Source organism: Gossypium hirsutum, chromosome A13 (genome assembly GCF_007990345.1).
Source record: "Gossypium hirsutum isolate 1008001.06 chromosome A13, Gossypium_hirsutum_v2.1, whole genome shotgun sequence".
NCBI lineage: Eukaryota > Viridiplantae > Streptophyta > Magnoliopsida > Malvales > Malvaceae > Gossypium > Gossypium hirsutum.
In genome coordinates this window covers 3,663,344-3,680,220 of record NC_053436.1, presented here as the reverse complement: position 1 = coordinate 3,680,220, position 16,877 = coordinate 3,663,344, and the positions used below count along the sequence as shown (strand labels likewise).

At 32.1% G+C, this 16,877-nt stretch overlaps 2 protein-coding genes across 2 annotated transcripts; one reads left to right on the top strand and one right to left on the bottom strand.

The window, feature by feature from the left end:
* Positions 1-3,906: 3,906 nt before the first annotated feature.
* LOC107913542 (cysteine protease RD19A) lies at positions 3,907-5,983 on the top strand. The gene is made up of 4 exons (XM_016842164.2): positions 3,907-4,456; positions 4,547-4,666; positions 5,027-5,273; positions 5,557-5,983. Exons 1-4 carry the CDS (start codon positions 3,980-3,982, stop codon positions 5,832-5,834), a joined length of 1,122 nt encoding a protein of 373 aa, XP_016697653.1. The 5' UTR covers positions 3,907-3,979; the 3' UTR covers positions 5,835-5,983.
* Positions 5,984-6,946: 963 nt separating this feature from the next.
* LOC107913540 (V-type proton ATPase subunit a3) lies at positions 6,947-15,540 on the bottom strand. The gene is made up of 18 exons (XM_016842162.2): positions 15,155-15,540; positions 14,714-14,758; positions 14,120-14,242; positions 13,880-13,987; positions 13,315-13,425; positions 13,046-13,219; positions 11,803-11,940; positions 11,417-11,524; positions 11,135-11,242; positions 10,887-11,035; positions 10,098-10,251; positions 9,318-9,478; positions 9,014-9,220; positions 8,730-8,913; positions 8,556-8,639; positions 8,260-8,459; positions 7,595-7,654; positions 6,947-7,408 (listed from the first exon to the last, which is right to left on the bottom strand). Exons 1-18 carry the CDS (start codon positions 15,299-15,301, stop codon positions 7,204-7,206), a joined length of 2,466 nt encoding a protein of 821 aa, XP_016697651.2. The 5' UTR covers positions 15,302-15,540; the 3' UTR covers positions 6,947-7,203.
* Positions 15,541-16,877: the final 1,337 nt, after the last annotated feature.

Here is a 16,877-nt window from a genome sequence, read left to right as displayed (position 1 = left end):
CAAGTTAATCCCTATAAATTGTATATGAATATTTAATATTAAATTCTTGATTTTTACTAATTTATTGTATATAATTTGTTGAACTGTTATTTTTTACTAATTTCTTACCTATAAATTATTGAATTGGTAATTTCTGGTTTAATGATTTGACGACAATATTTAACAATATTATCTAATTAAATTATTTTTTAATTTGTTCTTAATCCCAATTGTTGTGAAGTATATGTTAATTATATCATAATATAATATAAGAATTTCACAAGTCCTCATTTACCAATTGCTTTGTTCTTGTGTTCCTATAAAAAGGAGTGTATGAAACAGGGTCGCAACATCATTTTGTCTCTCTTTTCAATTATTTAATGATATTTCAGTAATTTTTTATGTCGTTAATACATAATTTTAGTACTTTTTCAACTTGAACATTGAACCTTAAACTCGAAACTCAAACCCTTGAACTTTGAGTCTCAAACCCAAACCTTGAAACACGAACCCTAAACCTAAAAGTTAAAACCTTGAACCCTAAACCAAAAGACCAAATTTAGGGTTTAAAGTTTTTGGTTCAAAGTTTAAAGTTAAGAGTTTTAAGATTCAGGTTTAAAAAATTACTAAAATTATGTATCAACGATATGAAAAAAATTACTTAAATATCATTAAATAATTAAAAAGATATATAAAATGATATAATATCTCCATTTCACATAATACTTTCTTTGTATTCCTATAAGGCTTGACACATGTAACAGCTGTTGTAAAGCTAAAGGTAACAAACAATTTAAATGGGTTTTAATTTATGACTATATCTGACTAATTATTTATAAAATAAAAATTAAGATCTAAAATATTATAATAATATCAAATAAATAAAAAGGATGAATAATTCTTTTGCTACATTTGCTAATCTACCTTTTAGGCTCTAAATCCTTCATTAATATACTCAGATGTACAAGACTTTATGCATCAATTTTCGTAATTAGTGTAATGGATGAATACATAATGTTTTTATATTCACATTTTTTTTCTTAAGGGAGTTTGAGTCGGATGTTTTTGTTTCTTGGGGTCGAAATCTCAAGTATTTTGCAAAATAACAATTAAATTGTGACACTAACGTTATAAATCATTTTTCGATACTTACAAAAAGATAATGATGATATAGTGCATGTTATAGGTAATGCAGAGGATTGTTGTTAATGAGTATATCTCACATCGGTTAAGTACAAGTTTATTAAGAGGATTTTTATATGGATTTACTTCTTGTTCTTATTAAGTAATTGGGCTATAAGCTTACCATATATGCACGCTCTCCATTTGGTTCATGTTAATATTTTTTTCTTGTTGGGTGTGGAAATATCCCTTAAATTCTATTGGTTTTTTCTCCTTAAATCATTTTATAGAAAATTTCTATCTCGGAGTTTAGGTTTTAAGTGAGACAGACTATAATTTCTCTAAACTTTCTTAAGAATTGATCTCATTGTGATTTCTCTAAAAACAGCAACACCAATCAAGTTTCATCTTCCTTATTCGTGTGTACAAATATCGATTTCTAAGTTCTTTATTTATTTTCCGGTCAATACTAATGTTTTGCGGCAGCTTATTATCCAACTCATTTCATTACAAAGAGAGGTACAACTGACCGTATAAAAAGTAGTTGTGCCAAGTCTAATATAAGAGTTTCTTCTTTGAAAAACCAAGAAAAAGAACATTAATTTAGACTTGTATTTTATATCTTGTCTAGGTTGTTGGTATTGAAAACAATGAATTCGTCTTACATCATCGAAAGGAATAGGATTCTTTATTAAATAAATAAAATAAAATAAAATATTAATTTTTAAATAATTTTTGAAATATACATTTAATTTTAAGCTAAGTTTAATTATAAATTTCATCCTTCTATTTTATGAGAATTAAGAAATTAGTCTTTTTATTTTACTTTGTTAGTATTTGATGTTCATACTTGATTGAAATAGAGAATTTAATCAAATTATTGATACGTAACCTTGAACAGTTCATTTTTATTAATTTATACCGTATAAATTATTGAACTATCGATTTTGATTTAAAGGCAAGATTTAACAATATTATTCAATTAGATTACTTTTTTAATTTTTATAAAATATAAAAATCAAACTCTAACAAATTAAATAAAGAATTTAATTTTTCAATTTCTGTAAAAAAAATGCGAAATTCACAATTAAATCTCATAAATTAAATTAAATTCCAAAAAATGGGTCTACCCAAATGTCAATTTTGGGTGTAAGCCTAAAAGCAAATCCAACAACTACGAAATTGCTGAGGCAAACGAAACTGTTACATTACACCTTTTGAACTAAAGGGCAGAAATTATTTTATTTACCTTTCTAATTAAATTATTTTTAATCATTTTTAATTATTTAATAATATTTTAATAATTCTTTTATGTTATAAATATATAATTTTGATAACTTTAAATTCAGAATTTAGAATCTTAACTCTTAACTTCAAATCTTAAACTTTTAATTTTAAACCCTGAATTTAAACTTCAAAATTGAACTTGAGCTCTAAACTCGATTCAAGTTAAAATATGAAATTTAAAATTTAAGGTTCAAGGTCTAAAATTTAATATTAAGATTCAATGTTCGAGATTCGAAATTTAATATTTAAAACAAAATTTTATCAAAATTATATGTTAATAATATAAAAAAATATTAAAAATATTATTAAATAATTAAAAAATCATGAATAATGGATAAAATAATTTCACATAAAAAGTTATTACAGCGCATCCTCGACCAGCAAACAAAGAAAATGAAACCGAAAACAATTGTCAAAGGTAATCCAAATCCAACAAACCCAACTTGTTCGCTATTTTCATAGAATCTAATCTCTTGTTAAAAGAACAGCCCGAAACCCCAAAAGCAACTGCCATTCAACCTCTAACACTCCACTCTTCCACGTGTCTTCTACCTGTGGCTTTGACTTCCCTCACTCTTAAGCAATGTTTTTATCATGCTTTAATTCTGGTTTCAGTCCTTCTGCTATACCCCAATTTAGGATTTCATCCTTTTTACTTTAATTTGACTTAATTTAACCAATCTTTTATAATGATATTAATATGTCCAAGTTAATAATATCCTTTGTTGATGTCACTAAAATGACGATGAACGAACTCTAGCATTAAACTATTATGTAAATTTATTATTGATATTAGAGTTTACGTGACTCGAGTCCCATCACTTATAAATATAGTAATAAAATAAGAAGATATGTTCTAATCCAGTCATCTGAATTGAATTTTATCAATTTAAATTGGTTTTTAAATTTTTTTAATAATAATCTTACATTATGAGAACAAAAAAATCAAACATAACAAAAAATATATTTTTTAAAGGGTTACTATTACAAATAGAGTTCAAAAAATTAATTATAGAATCACGCATAATGACTTTTTGGGTCCTCCAACTTAAAAAAAAAGTTTATTTTAACTCTATTTAATTTTTCGCCTCTTTTACCCTTAAAAAAAAGTAATCTAGTCAAAAACCTATACATAACATACGTCCATGTTAAAACTAGAGACCTAAATATTTCTAATTGTGTATCGTAAAACTCAAATTTATGTAGTCAATTAATTCCAATAGAACCCGACGTGACATAATAAAAATTGAACCAAATCGAAATCAAACACAACAATTTTTAGTTTTATCGAATTTTCTGCGCAGCCTTTTAACATTGGCAGCTAATTTTAGTATCAATTTGCACGTTATAACAGCATTAAATCTCAAATTATACTAAATTATTTAAAGTATAGGTATTAAATATTAAATTTTAACATAGTTGAAGGATTAAAATTGATAATTAAAACTTTCAAAATCCCCAAAATATCCTCATGACTGTTAGTTTTTAAAATTTAAAGTACCCCACCGGCCATGAATGGTGCCTTTAAATAACGCGCCTTCGTTTCCCGTTTCCTCTGCAACTTTCACTCTCTTTTTTTTCCAAAAAAAAAATGGAATACCGCAATGTTTTTTTTATTTTTGTTATTTTTTCCTTTTTCATCGTTGGCGTGATTTGTACGGAGACTTTCTCGGCGGAGGGATTTGAAGTTGATCCGTTGATCGAACAAGTAACGGACGGTCACGAAGGAGCCGAGCCGCAGCTGCTGACGGCGGAGCATCACTTCTCGCTGTTCAAGAAGCGGTTCAAGAAATCGTACGGATCACAAGAGGAGCACGATTATAGGTTCAAGATTTTTCAGGTTAACCTGAGACGAGCGGCGCGTCATCAGAAGCTTGACCCTTCTGCGACTCACGGGGTGACTCAGTTCTCCGATTTGACTCCAGGCGAGTTCAGAAAGGCATATTTGGGATTAAGGAGACTGAGATTGCCTAAAGATGCAACTGAGGCTCCGATTTTGCCTACCGATAATTTGCCTCAAGATTTTGACTGGAGAGAAAAAGGAGCTGTTACACCCGTCAAAAATCAGGTTTCTACTTCTGTTTTTTTTTTTAAAAAGAATTTTATAAGTTTTAGTTTTATGAATGATATATGAATTTATTATATGTTTTGTGATTAGGGTTCATGCGGATCATGCTGGTCTTTTAGTACAACAGGAGCCTTGGAAGGAGCTAACTTTTTGGCAACTGGGAAACTTGTGAGCCTCAGCGAGCAACAGCTCGTGGATTGTGATCACGAGGTTCCATTTCTTTTACCTTTTTTTCTTCCATGTTTTTAATATATACACACACGCTTTGAGTTTAGGTAAATAATGGCTGTGAGGAAATAAAAATTTTTTGGATTAATGTGAGAAATATTAGAATGATTTGAAAATTTTACATACATGCCTGATTAATATATAATTATGTTAATAAATTCAGATTAGTAAAATAGTAATCATGCAAAAACAGAAAGGGGAACTAATAGACACATATTTTACCATTTTAGAGCCCTGTCCACGTCATATACATGTTGGACGTGTTGCATAGATGACAATGTATAAGCAATGATTGTGCTGCAATTATAAATTCAATTGTTTACTTGGATGTTTGGTTTGCAGTGTGATCCAGAAGAAGCAGGTTCATGTGATTCTGGATGCAATGGGGGGTTAATGAATAGTGCTTTTGAGTATACCCTCAAAGCTGGTGGACTTATGCGTGAGGAAGACTACCCTTACACCGGCACTGATCGAGGGACCTGCAAATTTGACAACACCAAGGTTGCTGCCAAGGTGGCCAACTTCAGTGTTGTTTCTTTAGATGAAGATCAAATCGCTGCTAATCTTTTCAAGAATGGTCCTCTTGCAGGTAAATGCATATAAACATTCATCAGAGTGGACCCATCAATTCTGGTCTCAACCCGAAAACCCGATTCAATCCAATTTAATTGTAAAAAGTCAACAACTCATATTCATCCTACCCGAACTTGAAATAACAAGAATAAGTAGCCTTGATTTGAGTAGAACTCAACCCGCAAACCTGAATGATTTGAACCAGAAATGATCTGAAGAGTTTAAGACCCAAATTGACCCAAAAAAATGATGAGTAGTTTCTAATGATTGTTGATGTGTTTCTTTTGTTTTGATTGCAGTGGCTATCAATGCGGTGTTCATGCAGACCTACATTGGGGGAGTTTCTTGCCCATATATCTGCTCTAAACGCCTTGACCATGGAGTATTGTTGGTGGGGTATGGTTCAGCTGGTTATGCTCCAGTTCGCATGAAGGATAAACCGTACTGGATTATCAAGAATTCATGGGGTGAAAACTGGGGAGAGAATGGGTTTTATAGGATCTGCAGGGGTCGTAATATATGTGGAGTAGATTCCATGGTTTCAACTGTTGCTGCCGTTAATACCAACTCAGAGTAGGGTGCAGAGCTCTTCTTTTACGAACAGTTGCTTTGTATATATGTCTCGCGTTACGATTAATTTGGGACCTTGATGGTTCATTATGTTTGCCAATCGGGTCTACACGTGTTTATCAGTGCAAGTTTAATGAATTAACCTTTTTTATGAAATTCTTAGCTTTTGTTCCCTCGTTAGTCTCCCTGAAATGGAACTCGAGATGTTCCTTTGCCTATTGTTAAACTCATCTCTTCGAGGCTACTGCAATCTCCTACTTAAACTCGACTACTGTAACTTAAATTAATTTTAAAGGTTACAAGTACAATTAAAGTGCAAATAACATATAGATGGACTAACAAATGGAATAAAATGTAAAATCAAATAATTGGAATTCAAATAGATTAAAAGTTAGAACAATATAGACTAGAACTTACTAATTGAACTTCAATTCACAGGTAGGAACCGGAACAATATAGACTAAAACTGATCATGAACACGTATATAATTATGCATATGAGTCTTGAACTTATGTATCCATGACCCCAAAACTTCTTTTATGTCAAATTTACCAAAATTTTATTGGCAGACATAACATTTCATGTTAACTCTTGTAATAGAGATAAATCTCAAAATTATATATAAATTTTGATTCAATATACAAATTAATACATAAATTTTAGTGCAATTATACATAAAAAATTTTGACTATGATTCACATATATACATGAAATTTTAATTTTAATTCAATCATACACATTTGAATAAATAAATACAATAATTTATTTTTATATAAAATAAATATAATTATTTGTGTACAATATAAACATGAAATAATATCATATTAATAATTATGTTGTTAATTTATGATAATTTGATTTGAGTATAAAATTACACATTAAAACCAAAATTTATATATAATTTTAAAATTTATCTCTTGCTTTTGTTATATGATGATACTACATATCTTTTCAAATTTATCTATATTTTTTTAAAAAAATTCATATACTATATTTTCCATAAAATATAATTTCTCAAAAAGACATGATGTCTAGTTGATACAACCAAAGCAACTAAAATTTCATAAAATTTAAATAGAAAAATAAATTAAATCAAGGATCATTTCATACAAAGCTGAATACCACATATAAATACCAGCCCAAGCAGTAGGCCATTTATTGCTTCCAATAACAAACTATTTATCAACTGGAGGGGTAAAGAAGCAGTGTGTCCTTAGGCGACTTTAATAAAAGCCTCCTCAACTCCAACTATATAGGGTACATCTATATTCCCAATTTTCGTCATGTTTAAATGAAAAAATCAACATAACTTCTTACCTATCCACGCTCAAGTCCATTCAACATACATTCTTTTGTATTCGATTCGGTGCATCGCATCAATCATCCTCATCATCGAGTAATGCGAATGAAAATGGATAGAACTTGTAACCATCTCCCTCGTAGAATTTGTTCTGGAATTCAACCCAGTGAAGTCGCAAAGCATGTAGGAAAGCACTGAGGGTCTCCATAATTAGCAACACGCCGACAGTTGCGAAAATAAAGACGATTATGCCGACAATGAGGATGATTATATTGTTATACCTGCAGGCAAGCAAAAATGGCAATATCATCATGCATATGCCTTTAGATCTATAGACTCGGAGAACACTTAGAATGTAAAAGAAGAAATGGATGGAATCATAAGAGCAATATGATATCATAAGATACAAAGTGCCTATATATGTATCTGGGTTGAATTCGTAAGCATGGAAAATGTGCAAGACATACCCCCAAGCAAGAAGAAGAACCTTCTCGTAGAACACAACTGACAACTCTGAGTGAGCAAGACTGCAAAAAGAATGAACAAACATGGTGCAGTTTGCAGTTAGGCTTTACTTAAATCAGACAACATTGATAAAATAAAATAAAAATAAAAAAACATTTTTAGAACACACTAAACCTGTCAATCGAGCGGAATGGGTTAAGTTTTGATCTGGGTCACTTCAGTTTGGGTCAATTTTGACTCCAGGTCATTCAGGTTTGGGTCAATTTCGAGTTCAGAGCATTTAGGATTTGGGCCATTTCAAATTCAGGTTGTTCTGGGTTCAGGTATTTCATGTTTGAGGCTCGATTTTTTTGGGTTGCGTCATTACAAATCTGGATCATTCTAAGCTATGGTAACTTTAGGTTCACATCATTTCAGGTTTGGATTAACTTGGATTCGTGTCTGACGGATTTGGATTGTTGACTTCTATGGTAAACTCAGATTATGTCGGGTTTGGTTCCAATTGATCAAGTCAGATTTTCAGATTTGAATCAGAATTGACAAAACGAGACTCATCAAAAGGTAAGATCTTTTTGAAACTCAAAGCAGAAAGTAAAATTTAGAGACAGTGTTACTTCAAGCAAAACCAAGTGAAGCCTCAGCATCAATTAAGTTACTAATGACATACCTGAGGGCCCATAAACGAAGGTATGAAGCTGTATTTGAAACTGCACCAAGCACAAACTCTATGGTATGGATCAGTTGATGCACAAAGACTTCACTAAACTCAAATTCCTCATGGTCATGACCATGGGAATCATTATTTGCCACTGAAAGGAGAGTTTCATCTGTGCTTTCGAGTGGTGCGTAGGATTGGCCTTGGTGCCTCTGAGAAAAAAGTGCATATAATAAGTGATGGGACAAGGATGAAAATAAAACTTAAAGTATGTTCAACAAGAAATCGAGAAAGTTGAGCATAAATACATTTTCGTGTTGTCTCTTTAGAAGAAAAGGCTTTGGTAATAGCATCCATGGCACAGAAACCAGGGCAAGCAATAACAGCACTTGCTGGAAAGAAATGCACAAGAATATCAAGTTAGATGAAAATCCCTCCAATGAATGATATTATTATTATTTTAAAAAAGTACGAGAAATAACCTGAGTTATCTTTTGGCCAGGAAAAAGCTGATTTTCACCCAGCTCATCAGTAGGACTCAGGAACATGTATATCAATATGTGGTACAAATCAGCTTGTGAACCAGTGCACCATTTCACAATGATAAGGAATGATAGATAGCCAAACAGACTGTTCAGAAATATCATCTGGGGAATAAATTGGAACCTGAGTAGCAAATGAGCAAAGACAAGCTTTCAGTTAGCAGTCACGTCAAAATCCCTAGAAAATGGAAAAGCTAAGATCTTGATTGGCATATCAGTCTTACCAGACGTTCAGACTATTACGAAAGAATATTGCATTGAAGTAACTCAAAATAATTCCAAGGTTCATCTGAGCCACCCCAAGAAGGATTGACATTTTCATCTTCAGAGAGTTCAGGAATGGCAGCTCACTACGGCTACCATGCCATGCAGGATCCACTCCAAAGGGGTAAGTGTCGCGAACCTTAATCAAACCAACAGTAGTCGCATCTCTGGATAAAAAGCAGTCAAAAAGCTGTTACAAAGGACTTATACCATAATAGGAGGTCTCTAAAACATTTGGTATCATCAGAAGTGTAAGTGAAATACCGGCAAGAGAGATCGCGGCAAGCATAAGCTGAGCGACCAAATAATTCAAAGGGCACAGAGAAGAATTCATTATAGACCAAACCAGTATAAATAGAGAAGAGTGACATCATCATAATCACATAACGACCACCAAAAGTCATTTCTGTGATATCTCCAAGCTTCTGCAGATTCCAAGAATTATAATTCACTTAGGTTCCACCCACAGAGACAATAGACCAATAAAGATAACAATCACAAACAGGGAAAACTAACAGGTCCTTCTATCTTGGAAGTAACCCTTCAAACCAAAAGCTCAGACAAGGCAAGGTCATGTTACCACAAATTCTATGATATGATGATGTTCACGGTACACATCAATGTGACCCTTACCAATCTCTGTTGTTAACAAAATAAAGCAAAAAAGTTCATGCAGTATAATGTCATGTTGTGTTTATTTACCATATTAGCAAATTTAAGATGAAATTAAGAGATGGTTAATGACATTTGTAGCCCAACTAAATCGTATAGAAATCTTGTAGATTCAGCATTTAATCATTGATGAGACTGAGAAACATACAGAACTCTTACACCAACAAAACGTAAAACAAATCTCAAAGCGGAAGATTAAACTTGAAACTATTTTGTCCAAATTCAATGGGACAAAGGGCTTTCCAAGTCATTATCTTACGGAGGTACAATTAAAAATATATTTCTTCTTTCTATAACTTCAAGAAAAAACAGAATGAAGGCGTAAGTGCCCTCAATTTTTTTTCCTTTCTTTAATGTACCACAAGAGATTACCTGACTAGAAAGTTTCTTTTCCCGGACAATAAAATATAATGTTGCAAGTAATAAGCATATTCCATGCCCCCAATCACCAAACATGACAGCAAAAAGAAAAGGAAATGTAACAATAGTGTATACACCGGGATTTGCTTCTTGATACTTTGCCACCCTGCAATTAAATCAGCAAGGATATTAATGCAGAACATACAGACAAAACACATGCTCCCAAAAAGGAAACCAGTGCAGGAGCCCTATTATAAGGTGAATTTACCAATAGGAAATAAAAACTGGATACATAACAAGAATATAACATGTACAATAGTACAAGTATAGGTCAAATAACACAGAAAAGAATACTGTTCACTCTCTTCTTCAGGAATGAAATAGGAAGAGCACTTATGCCATAATATCTATTTTCTGACGTATGCAGATAGGCAACCAATAATTTATTAATCAAGTCATTACTAGTATCTCCTTAATAAGAACAAGCTGTACTCTAAATCTTATCTCTTCCAAATATCATTGCATTGAATTACAGTGGAAAGCAACAGATAAAATGTAAGCTCCTAATTCCCTAGCTTAAAGGACATCAATGCTCATATTTAGCTTGGACATGCATCCTATATATAAGCAAATAATAAAAGGCCAAATCAATATAAAGAAAATGCCTAAAAAGTGTATGTATAAGTCTATTAGGATAAACAGACACATAGACTCAGCACATATGGGCATCATTTATGATGGATATCTGGTTTTCTTTTTGCTCTGAAACACAATATAAGTTCAGTCTTACTGTGAACTTACCCATAGGCATCAACAATTTCCTGAAAAGCAGAAGTAAATTTATTTGTGCGGAAGTAGGTAGGTGGTGATTCTCTTGTATGTAAAACCTGGAAAATGGCCCCAACTTGAGAGTTGGAATCAAATGCAGCCCTCTGCAGTGCCTCCTGAATCTGCACCATAAAATTGCAAACTTATACATAATTAATCTACTACATATATAAAAGAAACATCTATGGAAATGTAAAGCACAAGTAGCAGAAAACTAATACCTGTTTTGTGGCAAAAACAGGACTCCATCCCTCAGCCACAAGACATTTCTTTGTTACGTCAAGGCTAAGCATGTTCAGAGAGTGATAGATTGATTTCTCTGTTTTCACCTTCAGGAATTAAAGAAAATATGGTTTACTCACTGAACTTAATCTCGACAATTTAGAACATCAGTCCTCAATGCATCTCATGTGCAAGAGGAAAATATAAGCATATGTTACATAATCTATAAAAAGCTGATAAAAGATGACCATCAAGTAACATTATTTAAAGTTCAAACAGACCTTAAGGTTCCATTGCTCAAACTGATCTCCAATAGTCCGCAATAGATTGTCCCGTTGAAGCAATCCAGCATCTATGGTGGTTTTTAGCTCTGAAATTCTTCCAGAAACCTGAAATGCAAAAAAGATTCGAGTTCCCATGATGCATCAAAATAATTGGAACAAGAGGGGAGGAGTGGATGTTCCTCGTCAAGAAGTAATATTGAAAGAGTGGTCTGTGGAAGAAAGATTTAGGATACAGGCATATTCAGAAATTCTACTTAATACAGAACTGGACAGCCTGGGATGTCCTACAGGAACAAAAAAATTATACAAGCAAGCAGCAGTCTGCCAAACCATTAAGAAAATACAAAAGAGTGACAGTTTAAATAAATAATAATAATCCATACCTCGGTAATCATGAGAGCTTGTTTGCCTAGGTCCTCAGCAAAAGGATAACGATTAGCACCAAAAGCTTCACATATCTTGAGAATTTTGTTTTTTGCCCTTTCTCCAGAGTAGAAAACCACAAATACATTTTTCTCCATCTGCACATTAACATTCAAATCAAATACAACAGAAAACTTGGTACAAGATTAGACAATGATATACTCTTCACAAGTCCATAATTCAGAATCCTAAGCTCGCCTAAACAACACACATAAGCATGACCTGAGTGGATTACACAATAAATCATACACCAAGAGTTGTATTGTTCTCATAAACTAGAAAATTAACTCAGCTTTAACATTTCCAGCTGATTCTTTGCTATTTGCATACATGCTCATATTAATGAACATGGAAACACATCTAGTGGTGTAGATAAAAAAAATACAAATGGAGTCATATTTCAACTTCTGTTTTGTTACACAATATTTTTATACATGTTTATTGAAGAAAAGACTTCTATGTCAAATGCAAAAGTTCTTAGTTTAGAAAAATATAAAGGAAATAGTATCACATTACTTTATTTAGAAGCAAATCAATGGCATGAGATGTTAATTTATATCTGCATTGTGATCATCCATGAATTTTATGAGTCCAGCTGGGTTTCACTTCATTCTTACTAGGTTTAATATTATTTATCTTTTTCTTCTAAAAGATGAAGACAAATGACACATTAACATACAAGAGTAAAATTACAAGAATAATTAAATAAGTTTTAATATACATCAAGAAGAGAAACCAGTAAACAATCCAAACTAAAAAACCAACAATTGGATCAATCAGAAATTTATTAAAATTTTAGCTGGGTCTATATGAAAAATTACAATATACATATACACTATCACCCTATACTAAGTTCAGTTCTTTCAGCATTGAGATTTCAGCATTGAGATAGTCTGTGGTTATGGTCATGAATAAAAGCAATAAATTCTTTGTTTGATACTGTTTCAGAACATAAAATCTAAGCTCTTCAAATAAATGGCACGTTGCCTGCACAAGAACTTTGTTCGATACTCTTTCACAACAAAAAGCCTAAGGTATTGAAATAAATAATTAATTGTCTGCACAACATGATAAAGACTTTGCACATTTGAGTAACATAAAAATATAAGAAACATTCTTTCATGTGCAGTGTGTGATATCCATCAGCATGTTGTGATGCAAATACTTCAAATATATCATTTGTGCCATAAAAATAATTTTCACCTTCTCTCCAGAAACAGGATCGGTGATGGGTTCCTCTGCAGGAACCTGCTTGAGGAACACATTACCCCTGGTTGCACGAAATAAAATCCTCTCAAATGCCATAGATTTTTCCCTAGGAACAAGACCGGTAATAAACCCCAATTTCACTTGCTTTGATAAATCTGTTGTGGTTTCCTACAAATAACAGGGAGATTTTTATAAGTGAAGGTATGACATTATAGATAGATAAGTAGACAGTAGAGGATACTGAAAGAAAGATGGTGCTATACTTGCTCATGCAATAAAGGAGTTTCTAGGGTTTGATCACCCATTTGCTGTGATTCCATTTCTCTCTGCTGAGCTGTAGCACTGCGTTGAGCAGAAGTAAAAAACTCACCAGCCTAAATAGAAAAACAAGTTAGCATTTTATGCAATAATTATAAAGCGTTACAAGCTGAAAGCAAATGAAACTTTAAAAAGAGATATCCACTTGATTGTAGAGATAGTGAAAATTATTTTGAGAAAAATACTTGATGTACAAATAAGAGTAAGTTAACATTCAACACCAGTAAGATATAACAAGAACATAATATAACATAAAAACTACAGAATCAAATTAACTTTTTATCTAAAGAGAATATGAAAAAACATTGTTTATAGACTATCCAATTAGTAGCTCAGTGTCTCAACTATGAATTGTTTTACTCATCCATACATATATAACCTTACTGCAAAAATTAGCAACTTCAATGACCACATGTGTGTTACTGTTTCTCAAGATGTAAAAACAATAGTAGTAACAAGGAAGTGATCCATCACCAAAGCCATCTGATTAGGGCAGCAAACAAAGCATACCTTTTGCAAAACAAGCTTATACTCAAGCAGCTCATTATAACCACGTTGCAATTTGTCACCATTTGCATTCATTTCAACCAGTTCCGCCTCAAGTTCTCCAAGTTTCACCTAAAACATAACAAAAAAAATTGATTTCAATTTAAAAAATGAAAAAGAAAATTAAACATTCTACGTAATAGATGTCGTACCAAAAAATAAAATAAAACAAAACAAAACATTTCTAGATAATAGATGCTGTACCTCTAAGTCATCAAAACCAATATTAGTTTCTCCCAAAGATTTTGCTGAAGGGGAGAAGCCCGCTTTTAGCATTTGCTCCTTGAAAAAACGTAACTTGCGTGCCATCTCTCCGCATCTTTTAATCTTCATGAGAAAAAGATGTTAACAAACAATGACCAAAAATGCGATGGGGAGGTGGAGGAATTATGGGAACAAAATATAGCATGATAAACATTGTTTTTTCAAATAACTGTAGTACTTCGAATACAATAGAAAGGCAGTGGGATAAGATTCGCTGTCTCAAACAAACATCCATCATTTGAGATCCTAAAACATCAGTTGAACTCTTCTAGGACTTCCTTAAACACCAGCATATGCTATATAGTGCATGCAACACATCAAACTGACATTTTGGTTAGGTGATGCAGTAGATTTGGTTCAAGAGATCTAATATTATTTATTGCCAACATTTTTGAGCCAGTGAAACTTCTACTAGCATAAAATTCCCGACAGTGTAGCTCTTTAAAGTAGAAGCAAAAGAAAGAACGAGCAGCATCACAATGTGTTAATTGCGAATATATCAAACATACTACTGAAAAGCAGCAAAGAAAATACCTGAGCAGCATAAGTTCGCTGAAATGGACTCTTATCCGAATTGAGCTGCAAAATATCACAATTTAAAAAAAAAAATCAGTCCTAAATCTCCACCGATTGATCCATCAAATCTTGAAAGAAAAGTCAAAATAAAACTATCTTCTCATGAAAATTTATTTAAAAGAAAGTAGAAAAAGAAAGAAATTGATGCATAAAACAAAAACCCTAGCAGTCGCAATCATTAAAAAAATCCGATAAACCGATCTCAACCACAAAGAATTTCCGGCACATAGTTCAAGTCTAGGGCTGCCATGAACTAAAACAAAAGACTCAAGCACCGATAATCCGGTTCAATTCCGAAGTAGAACAAAGAGAGAGTACAGATTTCGATAGCAACTGAGCATCCATCAAAAGACAAAGCATGAAGAAGTGTCGGACAAGTAAAAAGACAAGTGTACAGACATCTTTGAATTGAATGAGACCGAGGTCGCCGAGGTAAGACACGGTGAGGTGAGCGGACTCCATGGGGATAATGAGCTGGACCAATTGCATCGCCTCCGAACGGAACAGATCCATCGGAGGGCAGCATCCTCCTCCACGGTCTCCCATCGAGTTCCAACTCCGTTAGATGACTGTTGATTTTTTTTCCGATCACACGAGAAAAAGCAGAGCGAGATGGATCTCTCGAGAGAGAGAGTAATTTTTGCTTTTGGATTTGGTTTGTGGAGTTCAAATAATTCAGCGCGTAGTAAAAGCCAAAGAAAAATACGGTCACGGGGAAAAAAAATTAAGGAAACCGGGAGATGGTGTTTGTAGATTGTAGAGATTTCGTCCTCTACTTCCTTACTACCACAATCTTCCACGTAAGCCTTTTCCTTTTTTACCGTTCTAGTTGTCTTAAGATTCCTTTTCTTCTGGTTTTTTTTTTCTGTAAAAAGTTAATCCTAACATTTTACCACCAGGTGATGGTTATTGGTTGAAACTTGAAATGGAAATAAATATATGATCATGCTAAAAAAATCCCTGTAAAAATTATTGTTGAAAATTAGAATGGTAATAAGTATATGGCCAGGCTAAAATAACCCTGTAAAAATAATTAAATTTTAATTAATTTTAAAATTGAAAACTGTAATTAATCGAGTAAATTAATTGAAAATAGTTGAGTTGGTTTTCTGAGTCACGAATACACCTGTTTATGGTCGGGTTATCCATCTAGACTCGAAGGTCTGCTCAAAGTTTGAAAGGGTTTGGGCAAAATACTAAACTCGAAAAATGAGTTTGGGTAAGAAAATTAGGCTCGTTTTATTTTTTTTCAAGCGCATTTTTCGGACTTATATTTTTACTCAAATTTTTTACGTTTTAGATAAATCTTCGAGTTAGATGACCAAACCCATGAACGGGTCTAATTTCACCGCAGGACACAATCCTGATGTGCCATGTGACGAAAATAACCCCATAATAGTTGTCTTTGCTCTTGAGTAGTCAAAGGACTTTATTAATTGAATTTTTTATGTTCAAAAACTGAATTAAGTACCAAAAATAATTATAGGGGCTTGATTGATTTTCTTAAAAAAGTTTATGAACTTTAACCACCCTTTAGCCTTTTTAATAAATTATAATTTTCTGCATTTTTAATAAATTTCTAAACTTGTTATAATATTTCAATAGTTTTTAAACTTAATCAAAAAGTAATTAAAAATCAATTAAGCCATTAATAAATAATTAAAAAGTAAATAAAGCTCTCTATGTCAGACAATTTTTCACATGAAATACTATGTCAGCTACCATATCATCATTTCCTCTATGTCTATTACTACTACATTATCATTCAATGGCTCATTAATGGTTCTAATGAAAAATTATATCTCAAGGACTTAATTGATTACAATTTTCAATCAAATAACTTAATTGATTTTTTAATTACTTTAAGTGAGTTTTTTTAATATTTAGACCTAAATATATTTGATGGTAGGGGTTCAAAAATCAGTTGTTTGTTTGGCTTTTATACATAATTGATTTAATTGATCAACTTTCAATAATAATAATCAATATTGTTTTTAATTGGTTTATTTGAATCAATTTAATTTTAAGTTGATTAATTGATTTTTTTTCTTGTTTTACATAAATTAAAATAACATATATTATAAAAATAATATATATTTAACTTATACACAATATATTTAGA

Excerpts from the sequence above, each read along its gene's own strand:
- LOC107913542 (XM_016842164.2), top strand. The coding sequence starts at position 3,980 with ATGGAATACCGCAATGTTTTTTTTATTTTTGTTATTTTTTCCTTTTTC. Across the intron at positions 4,667-5,026 it reads TCGTGGATTGTGATCACGAG|TGTGATCCAGAAGAAGCAGG; the intron begins GTTCCATTTCTT and ends TTTGGTTTGCAG. Across the intron at positions 5,274-5,556 it reads CAAGAATGGTCCTCTTGCAG|TGGCTATCAATGCGGTGTTC; the intron begins GTAAATGCATAT and ends TTTTGATTGCAG.
- LOC107913540 (XM_016842162.2), bottom strand. The coding sequence starts at position 15,301 with ATGGGAGACCGTGGAGGAGGATGCTGCCCTCCGATGGATCTGTTCCGT. Across the intron at positions 11,243-11,416 it reads TTGAGCAATGGAACCTTAAG|GTGAAAACAGAGAAATCAAT; the intron begins GTCTGTTTGAAC and ends TAATTCCTGAAG. Across the intron at positions 7,409-7,594 it reads GTTCTTCTTCTTGCTTGGGG|GTATAACAATATAATCATCC; the intron begins GTATGTCTTGCA and ends GCTTGCCTGCAG.